The 23625-nt window shown below is 42.7% G+C and overlaps 1 protein-coding gene and 2 long non-coding RNA genes across 3 annotated transcripts in view; 1 reads left to right on the forward strand and 2 right to left on the reverse strand.

Annotated features, from left to right (window-relative positions):
- LOC103362366 (transmembrane protein 176B-like) overlaps positions 1-11185 on the forward strand; it is a 14214-nt gene extending 3029 nt beyond the window's left edge. The window contains exons 4-6 of the mRNA XM_008288692.1: positions 8350-8559; positions 9534-9656; positions 10734-11185. Of these exons, the coding sequence (XP_008286914.1) occupies positions 8350-8559; positions 9534-9656; positions 10734-10799 (399 nt within the window). The 3' untranslated portion in view covers positions 10800-11185. The remainder of the gene's footprint in view (positions 1-8349; positions 8560-9533; positions 9657-10733) is intronic.
- Positions 11186-11479: 294 nt separating this feature from the next.
- LOC103362361 (uncharacterized) overlaps positions 11480-23625 on the reverse strand; it is a 17593-nt gene continuing 5447 nt past the window's right edge. The window contains exon 3 of the long non-coding RNA XR_520464.1: positions 11480-11492. This is a non-coding gene — a long non-coding RNA (uncharacterized LOC103362361). The remainder of the gene's footprint in view (positions 11493-23625) is intronic.
- LOC103362360 (uncharacterized) lies at positions 20967-23343 on the reverse strand. Its single transcript, XR_520463.1, has 4 exons — positions 23070-23343; positions 22716-22973; positions 22387-22515; positions 20967-21128 (listed from the first exon to the last, which is right to left on the reverse strand). It is a non-coding gene; the product is annotated as an uncharacterized LOC103362360 (long non-coding RNA).

Here is a 23625-nt window from a genome sequence, read left to right on the forward strand (position 1 = left end):
GGGAGGAGACCTCGGGGAAGACCCAGGACACGCTGGAGGGACTACCTCCGCTGGTTGTTCAGCTCCGGCCCCACAGCATCCACAAGCTGACCCACGGTGAGGGTCCCAGACCGGGTCAGCTTTCCCATCAGGCCAGGAGTTGTTGCTCCGCTGATGTCCAGTCTGGCTCCGTGGATCAGGGATTCTTTCAACAGCCAGTGCAGAGAGTCAGCTTTCAGGCACCTTCTGTGGTTAAACAAAGCCCAGCATTTAAAAATACTTTGATATAAAGGAGGCAACCCCTTAAGATTTAGGAATTTGGGATCGGTTAAGAACAGAACATTATCCAACCCCAACTTATTGGCACACCTCAGGATGCAGCTGGCCACGCCTCTCCACATCAGATCTGCCAGGCCTGTGCGATACCTCTGCAGGAACTGGAGTCTAAAAGTGGCAGTCCGGCTGGACAAGTAGACAAGGCCCTGACCCCCCTCTTCTCTCTAAAAAAGAGCATCCCCTGTGGCACCCAGTGCAGACCATCCCAGAAAAAATCCACCATTTTCTTTTGAATTTGAGCCAGGAGACCTGGAGGAGGGTCTGCACTGGTGAGCCGATGCCACAGTTGGGATGCTACCAAGTTATTTAAAACAAGGACCCTGCCTCTGAGTGACATCTTTGGGAGGAGCCACCTCTACCTGGAGAGCTTACCCTCGATCTTTTCCATGACGGTCTCCCAGTTCTTCTGAACAAAATGTTCTTTTCCAACATATATTCCTAAATATTTAAAACCATCTTTTTTCCAAGTTAAATTTTGGGGAAGAACTGGAAGACCGCCATGCCACTTGCCAACAGCGAGGGCTTCACTTTTCTTCCAGTTGACCCTTGCTGCCGATGTCACATTAAAATCCCTAATTATACTACTTAAAATGTCTACCTCTTCCTGGTTCTTTATAAAAACAATAAGATCGTCCGCATAAGCGGATAAAGTCATGCTTTCACTAAAACCCGGTAAAAACAGACCCTGTGGACTAGAGCGTATCTTATTGAGGAGAGGTTCCAGAGAGAGTGTATAGAGCATCCCAGACAGAGCACAGCCCTGCCTGACACCCCTATACACTCTAAAAGGAGCACACAGACTGCTGTCGAACTTCAGCACACTCTCAATGTCCCGGTACAGCACCTTGATCTTGGCTATGAAACCAGCGCTGAAGCCAAAACCTTCTATGGAAGGAAGTCGTGTTCAACACGGTCAAATGACTTTTCCTGGTCTACTGAAATCAGACCAGCATCTATATCCAAAGAACTAGAGATTTCCAAAAAATCCCAAATCAGGTGGACATTGTCCACCATGGACCTCCACCGGGGGCACAGTAGGTCTGGTCCCGGTGGATGATCTGCTCCATAGCTCTCCCCAGCCTGGAGGCCAATACTTTGGACAGGAATTTGTAGTCCACACAGAGCAAAGACACGGGGCGCCAGTTTCTGATGTCCTGCAGGTTGCCCTTCTTGGGAAGCAGTGTGAGGACTGCTCTCCTGCAGGACACTGGCATGGAACCAGAGGCCAGACACTCATTGAAGACGTCTAGGACATCCCCACCCAGGATGTCTCAGAACGTCTTATAGAACTCGGCGGTGAGCCCATCAATCCCTGGAGACCTGCTCGTTGGCATTGCCTGCAGTGCCGCCTGCAGCTCCTGCATTTCGAGGCAGGCCTCCAGCTGTCTGTTCGTCTCTGTGGAGACTTGAGGTAGTCCCCTCAGGAACCCCTTGAGGAGACCTTGCTCCTCCTCGTATTCGCTCCCGTACAGGGATGCGTAAAAGCTCACTGCCCTTTTCCGCATCTGGCAAGGTTCCGAGATCTCCTGCCCCGTGTCTGAGAGCAGTGTGTGGACTACTTTCCCCTGTCTGTTCTTTTTCTCCAGACTGAAGAAGAAGCTAGAGGGAGCATCCATCCCCGAGATGGTTTGGTACTGGGACCGGACCAGTGCGCCCTGCACTTTTAACGTTCAGCAGGTCGGCTAAAGCCATTTTTTTTGCCTTTGAGGCGTTCAATGCAGCCTCGATTTCCTGTGGACTCACTCAAAAGCTCCAGTTCCACTATTTCAGTCTCTAGATCCTTCATAGATCTGGTGATGTCACCTGAGACATTTAGGGTATGCTGCTGACACAGAAGTTTAATCTGAGTTTTGCCATGATCCCACCACTGCCTAAGGCTGCTAAAATCACCCTTCCGCTATCTAAAAACCTCCCAAAAAAACATTAAAGCCTCTCTAAAAAATTTTATCAAAGGTTAAAACAGAATTAAAATGCCAGTTGGCACTATTTGTTAAAAATATTCCTGATAAAAATGCTGTTTAAAAGTAAACAATGATCTGTAAAACCAACAGGTAACAGGTATATCACACTTCTTAAAAACATTAAAATGGTGTTTAAAACAATAAATACAATCTAAGCTGGCTGAGGAGACCCTGCTCTCTCTAAGGTGGGACCAGGTGTACTGCCGACAGTCAGGATGCATCCTTCTCCAGATATCCACTATGCCCGAGAGTGGACCAGCTGCTTTAAGGCGTGCTGAGAGGCTGGATGAGGCTCTGCATGGTTGCGATCAAGTGTCGCATCTTCCGTGCAGTTAAAATCCCCACCCAGATACAAATAATCCTCTGTCCCACACCCACTTACCACCTCGATTAGTTTGAGGAAAAACTGCTTCCTCTCTGCACCGGCTGTTGGGGCGTAGATGTTAATAAAAACAACTTTGAAATGGTCGAACTGAGCCTTAGCTAAAAGCAACTTCCCCTCCTACACTGGACCTCCAGTGAGTTGGGATTAAAAGCCCTGGAGAAGAGGAGGCCCACTCCTCCGCTGAGAGAAGTGTGGTGGCTTAAAATGGCCTCCCCTTCCCACTCCCTCCTCCACTCAGCCTCATTGCTAAAATCACTGAGTTTCTTGAAGGAACAGGACGTCTATCTTTTTAGGTGTGGGTGTCTCATAGATTGCCTGTCTTTTCTTCAGATGTCTGACTCCGTTTACATTTAAAATACCCAGTTTAAAAACATCCATGGTAAAAAAAGATGTTAAAAACTAGGATAAAAACAACTAAATTAATTAAAACAAACTTGGCTTCCACCTTCATCGCTTAGCTGCCTTTTGGCTTTCAGCACAAGTTTCCGCAGTCTAAAAGAGGGAGGGGGGGGGTTCCCCCCAGGCGGCGGCCCGTGGCCCATGCACTACCGGGGCAGCGGTGGCCTCAGCACCAGCGCCGGATGACTCCGCTGAGCCGGGTGGAGCCAGCTCAACCCGCTGCGGACAGGATTTAACCATGTGTCCCTCCTTCCCACAGCCAAAACATTTCATGCCAGCTGAGCTGGCAAAAACCACGTAGTCATAATCATCTACTCTCACACGGAAGCTGAGGCTGAGTTCCTCACTCCGGTATTGAGTATCATGAAGACTTGTCTTCTGTGAGACACCACGTGTTTCAACAGCGGATACTTACATCCAGACAGGATCTTTTTGATGGGAGAGACCACCTTGCCATATCTGGAAAGCTCCTTGGTCAGAAACTCATCTGACACAAAAGGAGGGACATTGGACAGGACGACCCGGACAGCCGACTGGGACAGAGGCTGTACCGGGACGGACCTGTCCAGCACGGTGATCCCCGCTTCTACAACGGAGTTGGCCTTCTCCACCTGGTCCAGGAAAATCACCACGGCACTGTTCATCCTGGCCGCCGACTTCACGCTGCTGTGACCGACCTTTTCCCCCACAGCCAGCCCGACCTGCTCCACGCTGCAGGGGAAAGGTGCAGCAATGCGGATCCCATGTGATTGCGGGTGAGCTGCCTCAGCTCTGCCATGGCTGCTGCCAGGCACCAGCAAACAGGGACCGCGTAAACCCACCAAAAGAAAATCCAAAACAGAAAGAAATAAACAAATGTGCTTTGTGATTAATAAACTATTGTGATTGTGAACATAAACACTTAAATAAACAAAAAGAAAAACTCAAAAGAAACGTGACAAACGCCACCCGCTCACACGCTCCCAGCACTTCCTCACTCCCAGCATGCACTCTGAGAGAGAGAGAGAGAGGGAGAAATAAATAAACTACATAAATAAATACATAAATTCCTGGCCTTTAACCTGCATAGTTTGGTGTAAATGTCCTTCAGGTTGGGGAGGGTGGTTCTGACGGTGCGCTTAGCTGAGCGGGCCACCCTCCTCAGGGCCAAGAAGTCCTGCTGCTGCCCATCCAAGTGGTGATACTCCCAGCCAAAACACTCTCAATGGTGCAGGTTTAAAAGTTCCTGAGCACCTTGAGAGGGAGCTTAAAGTCACTCAGGCGTTGGAATAGGCAGAGACGCTGTTGAGCCTTCTTCACCAGGGTGTTGGTGTGACAGGACCACGTCAGGTCCTGTGTGATGTTAACACCCAGGTATTTGAAGCTCTCCACTTGCTCCACCTCTGTCCTGCTGATCCTGAGTGGGTGGTATGCCCTCTGCTGCTTCTTGCTGTAGTCCACAATCAGATCTTTAGTATTGCTGACGTTCAGGAGGAGGCTGTTGTCTCTGCACCAGTCCTCCAGGTGAGTGATCTCCATTAAATAGTCCTCCTCGTTGTTGTTGGAGATCAGACCCACCACTGCTGTGTCATCAGCAAACTTAATGATTGTGTTAGAGTCTGATGTGGACAGGCAGTCATTGGTGTACAGTGAGTACAGCAGAGGGCTCAGCACACAGCCCTAGGGGGCACTGATGTTCAGGGTGCATGAGGGGACAGACGATTCCCCACTCGAACCACCTGTGTTCTGCTGGTCAAAAAGCTGTAGACCTACCTGTACAGGGAGGAGGTGAGTCTGAGGTCCTGCAGCTTAGTGATCAGTCTGGAGGGGATTATGGTGTTGAACGCTGAACCGAAGTCCACAAACAGCATTCACACATAATTCCCCTTCCTAGTGTCCAGGTGGGCCAGGGCTGTGTGTAGCAGGTGATTTATGGCATTGTCTGTAGAACTGCTTGGCCGGTATGTGACCTGTAGGGGGTCCAGGACGGCAGGTTGGGAGGAGGTGATGAAATTTCTGACCAGTCTTTCAAAGCATTTCATCACCACAGAGGTAAGAGCAATAGACCGGTAGTCATTAAGACAGCTGGGCTTGGCTTTCTTGGGTACAGGAACATTCACAGACTGTTTGAAGAACCTGGGGATGATGCACTGGGAGAGCGAGAGGTTGAATATTTCTGTGAACACAGATGCAAGCTGGTTGGCACAGGTTTTCAGGACACGGCCTGTTATACCGTCAGGTCCTGCAGCTTTCCTGGTATTCACGTGTTGAAAGACTCGCCTTAAGTCATGCTCCATCACGGTGCGCATCTCCTCCTGTCTGTCAGGCAGGATGCGCGCCTCTTGGCTGGGAGCCTCGAAGCGCGCATAAAAGTTGTTGAGTTCTTCGGCCAGAGAGATGCCAGCACTCATCATGGGAGTTGGTGTTGCTTTGTATTCCATTATTGTTCGTAGTCCCTGCCACAGTCCCCTGATGTCCCTCTGCTGCAGCTGTGACTCCAGCTTCTCCCCATACCTCAGCTTGGCCACCCTCACGGCTCTGCGGACGCTGTACGAAGCGGCCCGGTACAGTCCCATGTCTCCGGTAGTGAGTCTTTTTTGACTTTTTTGTAAAAAAAACAAAACAAAAAAAAAAGTTAATAAATGAACATAAAATTATTTAGGGGGGCTTAAGAATATTTTAGGGGGGCTGAAGCCTCCCTAAAATAGGCCTAATGATGCCACTGATGTAGACGGCGCTGGAAATGATGGAGGTGAATTCCCGGGGCAGGTAGAAAGGTCGGCATTTGATGGTTAACAGTTCCAGGTAGGGCGAGCAGGACTTGTTGCTCATGAGACAAACACCCCCCTCTAGACTCCCCCGACTCAGCCGTTCTGTTCATACGATGAACTGTGAAGAACTCCACTGTTTGAACGGCATGGTCTGGTATGGTGGGGGTCAGCCATGTCTCCGTCAGGCAGATGATGTTGCGGTCTCGTGTCCATATGGTACCTGCTTCTGGCTCTGAGCTCGTCCAGCTTGTTGTCCAGGGACTGGACGTTCGCGAGCAGGATGCTAGGCAGTGGTGGTTTGTGTGCTTATAGCCTCAACCTGTTCCTAATGCCGTCTCATTTCCCCCGGGGCCTGTTACGCTGCCGGTGTCCTGTGTCATTGTTGTTGAGGGCCCCCGCAGGATCTCGCTGTGGTAATAAGCCAATGTTCAAAAGTGTGTCTCTGTCGTATTTGATACAACAGGGCACAGCATGGTGAATGCTGTGCAAAAAGGTAAATAAAAGCAAAAGATAAATTTAAACAATAAAAAAGTTGCAACGTCCCGTCCCAACCTTGCAACCGTCCCAACCCTCACCTATGGTCATGAGATCTGGGTAATGACCGAAAGAATGAGATCACGGATACAAGCGGCCGAAATGAGTTTCCTCCGCAGGGTGGCTGGGCGCTCCCTTAGAGATAGGGTGAGGAGCTCAGTCACACGGGAGGAGCTCGGAGTAGAGCCGCTGCTCCTCCACATTGAAAGGAGACAGTTGAGGTGGCTCGGGCATCTTTTCCAGATGCCTCCTGGACGCCTCCCTGGGGAGGTGTTCCAGGCGCGTCCCACCGGGAAGAGACCTCGGGGAAGACCCAGGACACGCTGGAGGGACTATGTCTCCCAGTTGGCCTGGGAACGCCTACTGGTCCCCCCGGAAGAGCTGGAGGAGGTGTGTGTGGATCGGGAAGTCTGGGCGGCTTTGCTAAGGCTGCTGCCTCCGCGACCCGACTCCGGATAAGCGGGAGAAGATGGATGGATGGATGGAAAAAGTTGCAATGGTGCCAGAGCAGGTACGATGGCTGGCGCACTCACCAGGGCCATCTTCAACAATATGAAACACTTATTGGTCAAATCAGGAGAAAGAAATCTGCACATTATCTGCAGATGAACTTAATGGGCCACAGTTCTTCTTCCTCGTGTCTGTCCATCTTCTATCAGTCCACACTACCTATTTATATTGTTATATTTTCTGGACATATCACTCTGTGTACATATTACTATTATTTGTATATAAGGGGCAAAATCATGTGCAATTTCATTTTACATTGTACAATGACAATAAAATGGATTCTGATTCTATATCACATCCTTCCAGTGGTGGGCACAGCCGATTGCAGTGGCATTTGATATGGCTAAGTCATCTCCAGTACATTGTGGAGCACTACTACATCTCATGAGATGTTCCATACTCTAGGACTCATCGCACACACAAGCATCAGTGCTTAACATTTTCCGTATCTTCATGGACACTTTAGAGCATCCTTCACCAACCCGCAGACGGTTCAGTGCCTTTCAGACAGCCCAAAGTTGTTTGTGGCCAGTAGCAAGGCATTCATTTGGGGTGATACCTCTTGCTTTGCATTGGGTTGACTGGCTGCCATAACTGTTCCGCTGGTTTTGCCATACGTTGATTCTGGCGTTGGTTCGTGTAGTCTCAAGTTCCTCAGTTGTATTGAAGAAACTCTTCCTGGAGCTGAGTCGTTTCTGGGGGGTGCAGTGTTCATGGAGTGAGTACCGGTTGTCATTGGCCAGCTTTGTGCACTCAGCTTTAGCTATGACTGCTCTAGGGGATAAAGACAGTTTTCAGGGGTTGTTTTGATGCACCCAGTCACTATCCTGCAGGTCTCATTGAGGATAGGGTCTAGTGTCTGAGTATGGCATGATTTATACCATGCTGGGCATACATACTCTGTGGTGGAGAAGCACAAACCTAGTTCTGATGTAGGGTGTTTGGGTGAGCCCCCCACTTAGAGTTGGTTAGTTTTCGCAGGATGTTAATCCAGGTGGAAACCTTGGCTCTCGTTTTTCTGAATGTGTTCCTTGAAGCTGAGGGTATCGATTGACTGGGTGCTGATGGTTTTGGAATCTTATACCGTCCCACGTTATGTTGAGCTCCCGATTGGCCTCCCTGTTTTTTAAGGTGAAAGCTGAAGATTTGAGTTTTCCCAGGGCTTGGGCGAAGGTGGTTTTTCAGATAGTATGCAGACTTATCTGAGAGGCCTCGTTCCAGAGTCAACTCAACTTCTGGGAAGGTATGCTGCTGCGTTGCCATTTCTAGGTTCATCTACATAGATAAATCTGCTGCATCTTTCTGGTAAGGGCTGGTCGTTAGTATACACATTGAAGAGGTGAGGTGCCAAGACATTGCCCTAAGCGGGCCCAATGGGCCACAGTGAACTGAGAGCACTCTACCTGCTCGCTCTATCATTTTTATTATATTTATTTTATGCTGAAAGTCTAACTTATATCTGGTTGTGCATAAAGTAATGACTGTTGTGTTTCAGGTCATCCTCACTGTGGTTCTGAATCTGGCAGGAGTTGCTTTTGCCATTGCAGCCATTGTCCTCTACAGCATCAACATAGCACACATAGATTTATGGTGGTATTGTGACCATGATGATGACTACTGGTACGAAAGACATCATACAACAACTCCATCTCCGACAAGGGACTTCCTGAGGGAAAGATGCTTGGAGGCCAAAGAACTGTCTCTGGTAAGTATGGAAAAGGTTATTTCAGCAGGCAAAATTTTATTGTACAACTTTTACATTCATTACACCCAGAAAATATAATTGGAGACTTTATGTCACTTAATGTCACTTTTTATAGCATATATGGGTGGAGTCTTTGACACAAAGTCATCAGAAATCCAAAGTATTAAAGTTTGAAATATTTAAATATTGAGAAACTAAATAGTGCAATCATGTGTACTAAAATCTTTGTAGTAGTTGAAAGAAGCCAAGTTTGACGGAAATTAGTCACGTAAGAACTTAATCTGCTAATCATTGTTGAATCTATAATAAATGAAAATATGTTCAAATTACAGTTGCAAACTTTCCTTGACCAATAGTAGGCTACGTTATAAATCATAAATCAATCTGTAAAATACAGCACTTTTCCATTTGCTTTACCATTTGAAACCACTGACACTTCATGTATGCACTGAAAGTCAACTCCCATTCGAAATTTAAAGATCCGATAAAAACTGCAATTAAAAAAACAGCCCATGTAGATATATTCAGTTGGTTTCAGCTAATTCTGACGTTAGAACATCTTCTTTGACTCTTCAAACTAATCTGAGCTGCTGCACTAACTGATGGAGAGGCTTCTCTGTGCACAGCCGCTCAGCTGACTGCAGCCTGCAAGTGAGGCATTTAGGGAACATCAGTAAATTGTGGTGTCTCCAAATTACCAGAAATTCAGCCAGTGAGGTGTTATAGGTACAGTTAATGATATTTTGCCTCTCAGAGATGCTGTGAATTCAGATGAAGGTTATTTTAAATCTTATTTTGGTGCAAAGATTTGTACGTTAGCAGGAGTGTAGCACAACATAAAAGTGAGAGCAGTGCTGTGTTTATTGTGAAACAACAATATTCTGTCCCTAGAATGAATTCGTATTGATTAAAGTAACAGTGATTACCACTTTGGCCTTAACTGCGCAGCCCTGCTGTTGTTTGTGTTTCTCCAGATGCTGCTGAGAGGAATGAATGGCATCCTGATCGTCTTGTCGGTCCTGGAGCTCTGCGTCGTCATCAGCTCTGCCGTGTTGGGGATCAAGGCTCTGAGCAGCAGATGGAAGGAACCAAACAAGGTCGAGTGTAAACCAATACATCTGTCTGTAAACCTGGTATTTAACCAGGAAATGTTGGATGAACACGTGCAATTTTTCAGTCCTTCAGTGTACGTTTCTGAACTTCAAATCTCATTCAGGATGTCACTTTCCAATCGGCTGACATCCTGGAAATAGTTTCTTGAGAAAGTTTTTTCAGGACTTTGATATTTTTGGGACCAGTTGACACAAAAGTTGTTTTTTTAGGGTGAATACCAGTTAATGGAATAGTTTTTTGGGGGGAAAGATGTCCAATGTTTGGATAGAGTCAGCTAGCTGGTTCTCCTGCCTCCAGTCTTTATGTTACGCTAAGCTAAGCTGAGTACATTTCCACAAATGTCAACCCATTTAGTTACAAATTAGTTTTTAGGCAAAGTAGCGTTCAAGTAATTCAACTTCTATTAAACCAGCACCTTTTGAAAGTTTACATACACACACCTGCTCATTCAATGGTTTTTCCTTATTTTTACTACTTTCTATAATGTAGAACGAAATTTGAATTTTTGATTTGATTCATGCAGAAGGCAATTGTAGAAATTGCAAACTGACTACAGAGACACAAAATGACTGCAAAGAGACACAAAAAGAACACAAAGAGACAGAAAACAACCAAGATGTTAAAAGAATTGCTAAATGACCACAAACAGACAAATTAATGTTAAGGTTGCAAACCCACTACAGAGACACCATACAGTTGTTAAGAGATGCACACTGACTATGAAGTGATCCTGAAACACATCAAAAGAGGAAGAAAAAGAGCACAATGATATTGGTTCTGGTTGGAGAATGATGACAGCTGAAGGTTTTATTGAAGCACCAGGTGGCGACTTTAAAGAATCCAAAATGGAAACATATGTTGGTTTGTTTGCACATTATTTTTGACTATCTAATCCAGTGCTAATATGCTAATTAAGAGTTTTAATGTGTTTGGTTTTTTTCTGCTCTACTCTGTTCTAGAAAATAAGGAAAAGCAGTTTGTGAGTTTGTGTGTATTCAATGTGGTTTATGATTTGATTTGATCTTTTTGTGAACTTTCTCCATGTTCTTTGTGTCTTTTAGAGCGCTGAAGAGCCAGAGTACTTCAAACCACTGCTGGATGAAGTCACCACTGATCCTGGAGCATGAATGTCGGCAGGAACTGGGATCCTGCAGCTTCATACCACTGACTCTGTACTGCAGCGTCAGTGAAGCACTCAGTCAGATGGTACAGTCTGCACATTCTGACACTTTCCTGAGCTTTGCTTAAAAATAAATGCACTTCTACTTTACCATCTCTGTTTGCCAATAATCTGCACTAAACTGAATATGCTGCTGTCCATTTTAATCTTTGTTTTGGTCTTTAAAAGTAAAGATTTTTCTATCGAGGGATGTTTTACAGTCAAGATGTTTGTTGCTAGAAAGGAGGTTTGTAGATGTTCATGTGGCATTACTGGGGCTGTTTTGTTGCTGTTGTTTTTTAAACTTTTTTTTTTTACAATATTATGCATGTCAATAAAAACAAAGGTTTAAAAGCTATGGACTGTTACATGTTTTTACGTGTATGAACCTTAAAAAAAAGTGTCTGAAAGTTACATATTTTATGTGCAAACAACAACATGTGAAGGGATGAAGATGAATTTAACATCAAGCTGTCATGACATAGAAAGTCTGAATTAATACACTGTCAGTGCTGTGAGTCGCTGTAGTGAATTATTCAGTGGTGGAAAGTATATCTACTCAAATACTGCATTTAAGTACAGTTTTGAAGTGCCTGTACATTAAAATTATATACATACCACTATAAACTTAATTTCAAAGGGAAGTAATGAACTTTTTCTCCTCTAAATTAGAAGCATCTATTTTTAACCTTCAACTTTTTAACTTTCTAATTTTATGTTTTAAGTTACAGATAGGATTTTGTTTACAAAGAAGGAGCTGAGTAGCTGATCACACTATGAACAAGTCAGAATTCACAAAGACTATGTGAATCATTTCAGAGGTAAAAATCTCTGTCAGATTGCTGGACTAAATCTAGTTTTTGTGACTTTAAAACCACCTGACAGCCACATTTTCTCTCCTGGTGAGTACTAGCTGCCTCAAATAATAATATTCTGTATGAAGAGTCAAGTTTTTATCCTTCCTGAAGCATTTTTACTGAAAAGTAACAGGTTGGATTTGTTTGTCCATAAATGCAGCTGCCAGATGTTAATCCGTGCCAGTATAACCCCTGTAACAGGGCTACTGGTCCAGCTCTCCATTTCTAGGGTTAGGTTCTACCTGACTACAGGCCCTTGACCTATTAGGATTCTGTAGAACTGCTTAAGCTGGTGTCGAGGAAATTCGCCTAGCTTCTAACTGCCCTAATCCAGATGCCTGCCTCGCTTCTTCTAATAGTTGACCCAACTAAGTAGCCCCAGTAGTCAAATCACTCTATTCGACACACCTGTTAGTGGCAGCTTTCCTCTTAAATGGATTGAGCACTTGCTGATTTGCAAGGTTAAAATTTAGCGGTTTGGCAAAACTAACCCCAGGGATAAGTTTAAAAATACTATTTTACTCGTGACTTAGAATTACCATTAAGAACCACTATAAAGATCTCATATACACAATTGACTACGTTTTCACTACCATCAGATTCTGTGAATAATCTAAGAAAATTTCAAAACAAATAATCTTTAAATGTAGGATTAAATATTTATCGCAAACCTTTAGCAGGGGCAAAGCAACAGCTCTTGATTATTCATTCAAAACATTTCAAGATATGATTAAACAAATTGATTTGACAAAAAATTATACAACTGAGCTTTTCTAAAATAGCAAGCCATTAAATAATTTGGGGAGAGGGAGAGCCAAACAGCCTGGCCTTGACTGGTTAACTTAGCCCTGCTCAGCCTGGAGGAGTCCTCTTCCAGTGATACAGCAACCCAGTACAGAGTCCTGATCCCCAGACAATACCCGATGATGAGAAGTCCCAACTCTGATCAGATCTGCAATTCTTTTGCAGCCGTTTGGGGAAGGAAAAGAATACTTCTTCATGCAGAACACAGAAAGGGGTCATGCTGCTCCTCTTAAGTAGAATTTGCAGACGCAGCGGGACTTCTTCAACTGGTGGAGGAGTGTTCAGCTCCAACGATGTCCCGTGAAGAACTCCACAATCTCCATTGCAAGCAGTCACCACAAGCAATCTCCACGAACTCCATCTGAAGTCTCTTTGTCATGCCTTTTAATATTGTATTCACCTCTCCCCCTCCACACGTTTACTGCTACCATACAGTTTATATCCTTAGCACATACACTTGATTACACGCACACATTTCTAATAGGCACTTCACCTTTAGCTCATATATGTGATACCTTTAGAATCTGATTCACCCATTTGGTAGTAGCAAAGAGCACAGTTTGCCAATCACAGGATACATGAGGGTAAAAAGAGGAACCATTAACTGCTTTAGCAATGAGTTCATTCTGCGAACATCCTGTGGACAGTGGCCACAGACATGACATGTCCAGACATAAGCTGTTTTAGGGACACTAACCTTTCTTGCTCTCTTGACATTTTCACTCCTTCTCTCATCTTTAACTGTGCAGCTTTAATTCAATGGTTACACAAAATCAGCTTTAATTTATTGCAATGTTAAAATAACCGTTTCATATTTAAACTCTTAATCACCAGATCAGAGCTAGGTCTGCACAATATTGGAAAAACACTGAAGTTGTGATGTTTTGATTTTCTGTGACATGGAAAAAAAAACAAGAATTTTCATCAGATAACTTCAGTTAATTGTAATTCCAAAGAATCAATCACTCTGGACTGATGCGGGTGATTTTGTATCAGAGTGCATCTGCAATCAAAATGTAAACTAATCTTTAAAAAAGCTAAAAGCTGACTTTGGAACCTTCCTCATGTGGTGAAACTCCAGCAAAGACATCAAAATATTGTTTTTGCCTTGGATGACATTCAGATCTCTGCAGCTTTGTGCTGCTGGTTTAGATGGTCAAACTAATCAGTTGTGTTGCTTCGTCTTTTTTGCTGCTGAAATATTTCCATACATCTCACTGAGGATATATGTAAGATATAATCCTGATTATATTCAGCAACATTTACATCATAATCTTAAATTCAACTTAAAATAAGGTTACTGTTCACTGGATTTCAGTGCAACTCCTACAGGCAGAATATAAATCAAATTTAACCCAAATTTGCTGAACATGTGCTTCTCAGTAGACGCCACAATTTACAGATGTTCCCTAAACGCCTCACATGCAGGCTGCAGAAGAAGCTAGTTAAGCCACCATGCACAGAGAAGCTTCTGGTCCTCATCACTTACAGCTGTGAGACTAAAATGTAACTTTAAAAAAGTTCAAAAGTTGAATAAGAGAGTTCAGGTAGGAGGGAGCTGTTCTCGTTGTGGTTTTGTAAGCAAGTGTCAGGGTTTTGAATTTGATGTGGGCAGCAACTGGAAGCCAGTGAAGTGATCTGAACAGCGGGGTGACGTGCTGTTTTTGGCTTGTTGAAAACCAGATGTGCTGCTGCATTCTGGATCATCTGCAGAGGTTTGACCGTGGATGCGGGAAGGCCTGCCAGTATGGAGTTGCAGTAGGCAATGTGTGATATTGTTAGAGCTTGTACCAGGAGTTGTGCTGCATGTTCAGACAGGAAAGGTGTGATCTTCCTGATGTTGTACAGAGTGAATCGACATGACCGAGCAACAGAGGCCACATGAACCTTAAAGGTTAGTTGGTCATCAATCATTACACCCAAGTTTCTAGGAGATTTTGTAGGTTTGAGTTGGGTTGAATCAAGCTGGATGTTGATTTCTTGTTGTAAAGAGGGACTGGCTGGGATGACAAGGAGTTCAGTCTAGAGGTTGAGTTGAAGTTGACGTTTTTTCATCTATGCTGAGATGTCTGCAAGGCATGATGAGATCCAGGCAGAGACAGTGTGGTCATCAGGGGGGAAAGACAGGAAGAGCTGGGTATCATCAGCATAGCAATGGTATGAGAAACCATGGGCTTGAATTATTGCACCGAGTGAGGTTGTGTAAATTGAGAAGGGGACCAAACACTGACCCTTGAGGAACCCCTGTGGATAGGCTGTGTGGTTCGGACACATCTCCCCTCCAGGATACTCTGAAGTATCTTCCTGAGAGGTAGGACACAAACCAGCGGAGGGTAGATCCTGAGATGCCCAGCTGAGTGAGGAGAGGAGGATGTGGTGGTTAACTGTGTCAAAGGCAGCTGAGAGATGCAGCAGCAATAGAGTCGAAGACTGTCTAGCAGCTCTAGCTCTGACTCCATTCAGTCCTTCAGTCCTCACCGCTGTCTTCTCAGTAGTACAGGAGTAAGCTATAGCCAGGCAACATCACAGGAGTGGGCTGAGTGGAGCTACTGACAGATAAGTTCATAACAACGTTGTGACATTAACAATGACTCAATGTCTCCTGTTTCACTTGAACTCTCTTTGCCACGTGTCATGACGACTGATGCATGCTTCGTTGCATCAGTCATGCTTTTCACTTCTGTTGCATTGCTAAAGTTGTGCTAACCTAGCCTAAGTTACTCCCTGTCTGTTTATGTTAGCAATAACATCGCTGTAGTTATGTCAACCTAGCATAGCGTTACCAAACAGCTTAAAAGCCAGTAAGTAACTGTAGAAATAACGTCAGTGTTCATGTGCTGCCCTCACACTGCGTAGACCTTACACCAATAGTATCTGTATGCAGAGCCAGAGGCTGCACTCTCAGGGCCACAGCTTCTTCTACGGCTGCACGTTGAGAGCCTTTTTTTTCAAGACAGCACCACCTACCACAATGAATGATCGCCAAAATGCGCCATTTAGTTCTAAAGGGTGATTTCTCTCAAAATACAGGTATAATTTAAAAGGTTGATCCAATGACAATTTGACACAAAGTACTGCTTCGTCTCCAAGTGTTTATAATTTTAAAGTGTTTTTTTTTCATTCAAATAGTACTTTTTAACAAACAAGTTAAGGTTTGAACGGTTTATTCCACCCAAAATACAACTCATTACAATGATAAGAGCTTGGTTGCTGAGACTCACATTTGGGCAAATGGTGTAATTGCCATACTTATTAACAGATGAAATTATAATGGAATCTACTGCTGTGGCCTCTGTGGTCTGTAGATCTCAAACAGGACAGTCTGAAAGGTTGAAAAGAGACAACTCTGAAGGCAGAATTATGTGTTTATTTATCTTATACAATAACATTAAATAAAAATAATAGAAGCAATAACACACACACACACACACACACACACACACATTCATTGTGGTAGGTGGCGCTGTCTTGAGAGAAAAAAAAAGGCTCTCGACGTGCTGCCGTTGAAGAAGCTACGGTCCTGAGAGTGCAGCCTCTTTCTCTCTGGCTCTGCAGACACAGCCCATTCTCTCACACTACTGGAAAGCCAGTTAACATCCCAAAGCTTCCTTAATAATCACACAAAGGCTTTCCTTTCTTGAGGTTTACTGGTCTTTGGTAGCTTTCGTACATTCATTTTGTACAATTTTGATTTTGTACAAAGACAAATATTCTCCAAGGTAAAAGCGTGTAAAAACACCACGAAACGCTCCGTTTTTGCTGCTGCTTGTTGTAGACAAATAAAACTTGCCTCACGGAGATGACGAAGAGTTAAGATAGTTTCCGAACATTCAGCAGTAAGATCACTCACTCTGAACCAAAACAGCGCATAGAGCCTCACTCTGACGGGTTTTCAGAGAACTGCAGAAAACAGCTTTTAAACTTTTTATCCAACTTTTAACTAACTTATTTAACTTATATTTTTATTAACAATCTTTGAGGGTACAGAACGACCGTTCATCACTCCGTCAGCTGCGTGTTGAGGCGCATTAAGGAGGAGCAGAGGGGAGATAGATAGATAGATAGATAGATAGATAGATAGATAGATAGATAGATAGAGATACTTTGTCAGACAATACTATCACGTGACACAGGCTGTAACAGCAACTCACTGCCTGTTGTTATGGAATAACATTAGTGTCGGACTATTTGTGACCATTATATATTTAAAATGCAACTCTGTCAAGGATGTCATGTTTTGACATCTGAGAAAGGCGTCTCTGGTTTTTATTTTGGTTCATATGAGTCATGACTTCATGGCAAAGAAAATAATGAAGTAAGTAATGCATCTGAGGGCTGCATTAATAATGTTCTGCCAGTAACTTAACTCATTATGCTGCTTTTATACAGCATACACTTCTAATCTAAATCTAAAGATAAATCCATCAGTACAACTGGTAGCTATATTCATGCATGCTCCACATAAAGACAAATGCACAATGCCAATTTAAAATAAAGCACCCCACATTACAGACATATCTGTTCAGAAAACTAAAATGTTCTGCCTGTGATTCATATCTTTGTTTGTGTTACAGGACCAAAAAAGAAGCTATTTTATTCATTAGATATTTTTTTTATATTAATAGGCCGATTAATCGGTTACCAGATTTTTTATTTTTAATTTTAAATTATTTTTTTTGGCCAAATATCAGAATGGAATCGGCACTGGCCTAAAAAAGACATAAGGGTCAAGCCCTAATAAAAATATAATCATTTGCTCAACTGCATTTCAGATGGAGATATTGTACTTCTTCTACATTAAATTAGAAGCAATATTTCCTGTTTCTACTACAGCAACCTGCCTAGTTCCATCACATTTTATTTTACAAACACTCTTTTCTGCTATAGTCAAAACGAAAACAGGTTTAATTAAAATTTTTATTCCTACTGCACAAAGATCAAACTTTCAGATGTAGTTACCGACAAAAAAAAAAACAGTAATCACATGTTTAAACATCTGTGTCAATAATCCCAGAACGCTCAGAACTTACATAATATTTACAACCAACAACCTGCCTCATTGTTTAATGTTTTAAGATACAGATTATTTTTTTCTATTATTTCTTTCTATTATTTTGGCCCATGATTTTCTGAAATATAGTAAACTACAACAAAATGAGCACTGATCACGTGTGTCAGTAGCTGTCAAGTACTTACATGGGTAAAACTTACAACACATAAAAACGTATGCTTTGACGAATATTGTTCTTGCTACCTCCGATGCTGTAAAACTCTTTTCCTGCAGTTTTGACTTGTGGTGAATTTTTCCACATTTAAAGTCAGAATCTGACAGTTTCTTGGTTTTTCAGGTCGATGGAAAGTGATGTGTTCTACTTTTAAATGTTAAAGTCTGATAAAAATTGAATTATGTTCACTTTTCTCTGTGATCTGAGACAGAAAAGTAAGTTCAGAGATATGAAAGATGCTGACAACAGTGCTGACTATGCTGAAATACAAGAGTAGTAGTTGTGGTGTTACTGCAAACTGTAATGCTCACTGTACAGTACTCACTGTAATATAAAACAAGGCAACACTAATATTGACAATAGAGTGGATTATGCAGAGCCTGTTAGAGCAGATCATTCAGTTGGATCAGTGAAAGATGTGTATTTTTCTGAACTTCAGGATTTGCAGTGATTCCTCCACCATCAATTCATTGCAAAAACATAAAAATAAAAAATAATCATATATATTAAAAACATATGTTTTTTTTTTAATTCCCACTGCTGTCATGGAGCTGATCAAAGGCAGCTGTTTAGATGTACTGGGGTTTTCTCTATAATCGAATGTTGTAAAGTCTTCACCTCACTATGTGAAGTCACCTGAGATGACTTATGTTATGAACTGGCTTCTTTTGCATCTCTTATGTGTCACATTTTGCATTTCATTTTGGTAATTTTACATCTTTTTTGCTGCCATTTAGTCTCTCTGTGGTCATGTGGTACATGTCTTTACATTGTCTTTTGCATCTCATTTTAGTTGTTGTCTGTCTCTTTCTGTGAATTTTGCAGATGTTTTGTATCATTTTGCATCTCTTTATGGTTAAAGCTAGTGTTATAAGAGTATACTTTATTAAAAAAATGCACAGAATTCTTGGACTAAAGTGGTCAAAAGTAGCTTTATCTTATGATCTGGTGCTATATAAATAAAATGTAAGTAATTTTACTTTTTTCATGTGTGAATACCACACATTCACAAAACCTGGGTTGAGTTACTGCAGTAAGAGTCACATGAATACTGACCCTGCTGTGGTGATGTTTTGGCTTTATTCAGTAAAAAATATTTATTTTTCATGAAAATGTTAAACATGTTTCCTGAGATCTATCAGCAAACTTGATAAAAAGAAAATACATCAGTGTGTATAATTTCTGTAACAATTGTGTGTGACTAGTAACATTAAGACACGCTAACGAGTACCTCAAAAGTAGAAACTGTTTTTAAATTGCTACAGGATCCAGAAAACAAGTAACTTCTAAGAACGTTAAACAGCTACTAACAGAAGTTACATATTTACACAGAACACAAAAACACGAGAGGCAACAAGCCAACTGCTCACATTTAGTCACAGCCACCTGAACTGTGAGGTTGGCTGCAGATTTATGTCAAGGTGTGGTTTTTGCTGCAGTCTGGTTGGAGGAGGAAACTGGGTGGTGGCCCAATCAGCCAGGTTGGTAGGCGGGGAGAAGGACAAAGGCTGGAGTGCAGGTCTGGAGTTCCAGGCTAGTCAGCAGAGATAGCCGGCACCAGGGGGCTAGAACTAAGTTCACACAAGCCATCTCCTCACACAGAGGCCACAAAAGTCCGCCACAAAAGCTAAGGGAGTCCAACTACCAGGGACCATAACACCAGTCCAAACCAGTCCAAAATCTATTTCAAAACCAGTCCAAAACCATCTGAAATCAGTCAACTACATACGCCACTACCATGTGTTTAACAGATTTCTGTTTGTTTCTATCACTGCCTACCCTTGCATCATGAGCTGGTGTCAGACAGCATCAGCACCAGATCATTCCTGTTGATTTTCTTGAAAAGCTTCTTGGTCACCTCCACAGACTGTTGCCTGTAGGTCTGAATCATCAGATCCACCAGGTTGAACATGTCAGCCTTCTCCAGGTTACATCTGGGGATGTATGGGAGGCCTGACATGAAGCTTCTGTCCTCCAGGCTCCACTTGAACTCTTTCAACTCTGACTCTTTCAGATGTACCAGCATTTTCAGAATCCTTTCTCTGTCTGATGTGATTGTTGCTGCCTGATGAATTCAAAGCAAACAAACGGTGTTTCTCTGAGGAGAGAGGAAAGAACTTAATGACCCTCTTCAGTCCAACAGATTTCTAATACAAAATATTTGATCCCAAAGTGAGCAGTGAAGCTGGTTTGTGTTGTGCTTGTTCCTCTGCGCTCATGGGAAGGTGAGTAAAACAGCAGCAGGAGTCTTACCAGGCAGAAAATGTGGCCAGTTAAACACATGTCACCTCTAAACAACTTGTAACTTTTCTGACACTTGATCAAGTTCAGCCTGTTGTGGTTTCTTTAAACTCATTCAGTGAGAAGACAGCAGCATGAATTCCTGTGAACTTACCATCAGCCACAGCGCTGACGCCAGTCGCTCTACTCAAAGATCCGGCAGCTGTAAGAATGTATGGAAATATGAAATTGCCCTTGTTGTCATGAACGCGATGAGCAAACGGCTTTCTGTCATACATTTGATTTCTGAAACATCAAACATAGACGCCAACTGTCTTATTTTACTGAATTTGACCTCCACTTGCTCTTCTTGGTTTAACATCGTTCCCCTTACTGCTCGTTTGGTTCTAAGGTGTCTGAAAAGTTTACATTTCATTATGAACATTGATGACTTTTCCAGTTTTACTCAGGTTTGTCATAATTCAACTAAAAATATCAGGCTACAGTTTCATATCTTCAAACCACATAATACATACTTTGCAGAAGGATGAAGCTTCTGTCAGGATTCCTGTTCAGCCCCAGCCTGGCTCCTTTTTTCTCTTCCTCTCTCCCTCACCCAGCCTGGGCCCCTCTGTCTGTCTGTCTGTCTGTCTGTCTGTCTCTCTCTCTCTCTCTCTCTCTCTCTCTCTCTCTCTCTGCCTCTCAGCCCTCAATCAACCACAATCACCCACAGCTGCATCTCCGGACTCACCTGCTCCCAGTCACCTCCTTCCCATAAAGACCAGCTCTTCCCTTCACTCTGCGCCAGGTTGTCATCTCATTTACCTGTATCATAGCCATCTATCAACTTGTCTTCAGCCTGCATTCACCAAGCCAGCTTTCTCCTGCCACCAGACTCCAACCTGTAGCCTACCTGCCTTTCCCCCTCTAGTTTTGCTTTTGTGAGTATCCCTGTTTTTGTTAATATTTTTCAGCTTTTCCCTGTACTTATTTGCTTTTGATGATCTGAAACATCTAAGTGTCGTAAAAATGATAAATTCAATAATCACTGACCTCTTCGAATTTCACAGGTCCAAACTGCTTCACTCTTCTTGTAGGAAGTGTGTAGTGTCATGTTAAACTCTCTGTCTGGTTTCTCAATGAACACTTCATGAAGTTTGGGTCTTGGCCATCATAACGGAGGGTTATTTTCTGTGTAAAAATAAAACATTAAAGGGAGAAGAGTTCGTCAGGTTCAGTCATAAACTAGTAAAAAAGAAGACAGAGATCAAACTGGGTTGACTAGTGATTGAAGCTGTGGTGAAGTTGTCCTGCTGGACAATTGGTCTCACTGCTGTAAACATTGAACTGTGTAAACACCAAAAGTAGCTAGTGAGTGACCAAGAAGTCTTTCTTACTAGATTTTGACATATTTTTGAACTGTTCAAACAAATGTAGGGTAAACCAGGGTAAGAAGCCCCTCCACCATATTTCCCCCCTGACCATGAGATACAGTCATTTATAATTTCAGATGTTTTCTTGGATCAAAGCTGACTTATGAATCTTTCGGTAGAATAACATCATTTTTATTCTGGTGGGAATACATCAGCAGAAGCAGTTCTAAGATGACAAGCTATTCTGACAGTACAAAAACAGCTGCTGCGTTTTGTTAATGCTTTGTTAATGTGAGACTTCTGATAGTGAATAAACTTGTCTTCTAGCACAGTAACATATAAGACAATGCACTCATAATCTGCATAACAGTCATGACGGCATTGATATGTCCTGAATAATGCAACATTATCAGATTACCTGACACAGATGTTTACAGCCTGATGATTACAGTCTAAATCTTGAGACTGAAAGAAAACACACGCTGGTGGATGAATTACCACCAGGAGGCTGTTTAACAACACTTACTACTGTTATGAAGGTCTGAATGAAAAAAATGTGACAGCATGGGAAAAAAATCCCAAGTAGCCACTTTTCTTGTGTGCGTTGTGCAGCAGAGCAAAGATTTCTAAAATACTCAGAAAACAGCAGCATAAATTCAGACATTGATGAACATTTATCCTTTAAAGTAAAAGGAGCTCTTTGATACAGATGTGGTGCAAAGTCTCTCCATCTGTCAGCAGCCTGGTTTCCAGGTATTTGTGTATGAGTTTGTAGAAGGCTACAGTCTCCTCACTAACATGGACATTTTAGTCTAATGCTCATCAGCACTTATTCACAAAGACTGTTTCCATTAAACTCTGTCACATTTTGCTTTAACACTCCATCAGACACAAGAGAAAAACTTAGAGCAGAGTTCAATTCCAACACTAAAACAGTCTATTTAGCATTTTTGAAAAAAGTGTAGCCCTGTGCATGCACAGTTCCACACACACTCTGTAGCAACTGCTTTGATCCTGCAAGATCTAACAAAAGTCAGATATTGTACACATACTGTACATTTATTTCATAACTGTACCTTTGGTTGAATTTTTGCTGTCTCTATACCAGCTGTGAGGCTGAAACCATGCTGCATTTTCAGGGGCTTGTCCGGCCGTGGCTTTGTGATTTCTTTGTATCCGCTGGACACTTTCTTTTTGTCCACTGTCTGCATAAAAACAAACACACACAAACAAAATAAGACAATATAAGCACAAATCTGGTTTAAGGTTACTCTAATGTTGTCCTAAGTCTTTTGATGCACATTTATGACCAATAAATTTCTTTTTTTGTTTTACAACAGCATGAATGGGAAAAATACATTTGAAGAAAAGGTCATGTTAATGAAAATATAAGATATTCACTAACCTGTTGTAGAGCAGGATCAATAGGGACCACAAAGACATGGAGCTTCAGGAACCATGTGTTGGGTTTATAATGCATTAACATGTTACATTTGATTTTCACAGGAAGCCCATTTTCATCAGGACCACTCTTGAGAGAGAGAGAGAACTGGCTCAGTTAACTTGACGTGTGATGCTGTGACCTCAGACGCTTTTTCCAAAACATCTCCACAGTCATCTATGTGGAGGATGGCAAACTTGTCCAATATTTTAGGGTCGTCCTCTGCACAGAATCCACATCAGGTGCATACAGTGAGAAGAAACTGTCAGAAATGTACAGAGTTAATACAAGGAAAGTGTTTCCTTCATGTCCTCTTACTTATGCAGAGCCAGTGCTGCAGGTACACTTCACTGACCTTCCCAGCGATGACTGAGAGGTCCATAAGGGGACCTGCTGGCATGTACTGTCTGCTTTCCATCCTCTCCATGTGTCCTCCCCAAGAGCAGAAGTGGTACTTAAAGCTGGCCTTTTCCTTACAGACCCAGTGCAAGTCAGTGACACTGCATTCAAAGTGTCCTACTTCAGACTGCAGGATGAAATGTGAATTCACAAAACAAATTTATATACATAAACTTGTGAACCAAAGTTTACATGCACTTGTAAAGACCATGTATACTATGGCAGTCTTGAGTTTTGTAGGATATGGACAGACACAGATGCTCAAAAAGGATTCAAAGAACTTCATGTGAACCCCTAGTCACATGCCATAAAAGACAGAACTGTCCTGAAAGTCACAGGATCATGTAAATCAACTCTGAAGACGGAGGGGACCAGACCCCATTGGGAATTCCTTATCAGAAGCCTCAAAGGATCTAATACACATGAGTTTTTGGGGGAAGACAAAGGAAAACATTCAAGACCACTCAGACCTTAA

Source organism: Stegastes partitus, unplaced genomic scaffold (assembly GCF_000690725.1).
Source record: "Stegastes partitus isolate 25-593 unplaced genomic scaffold, Stegastes_partitus-1.0.2 Scaffold570, whole genome shotgun sequence".
NCBI lineage: Eukaryota > Metazoa > Chordata > Actinopteri > Pomacentridae > Stegastes > Stegastes partitus.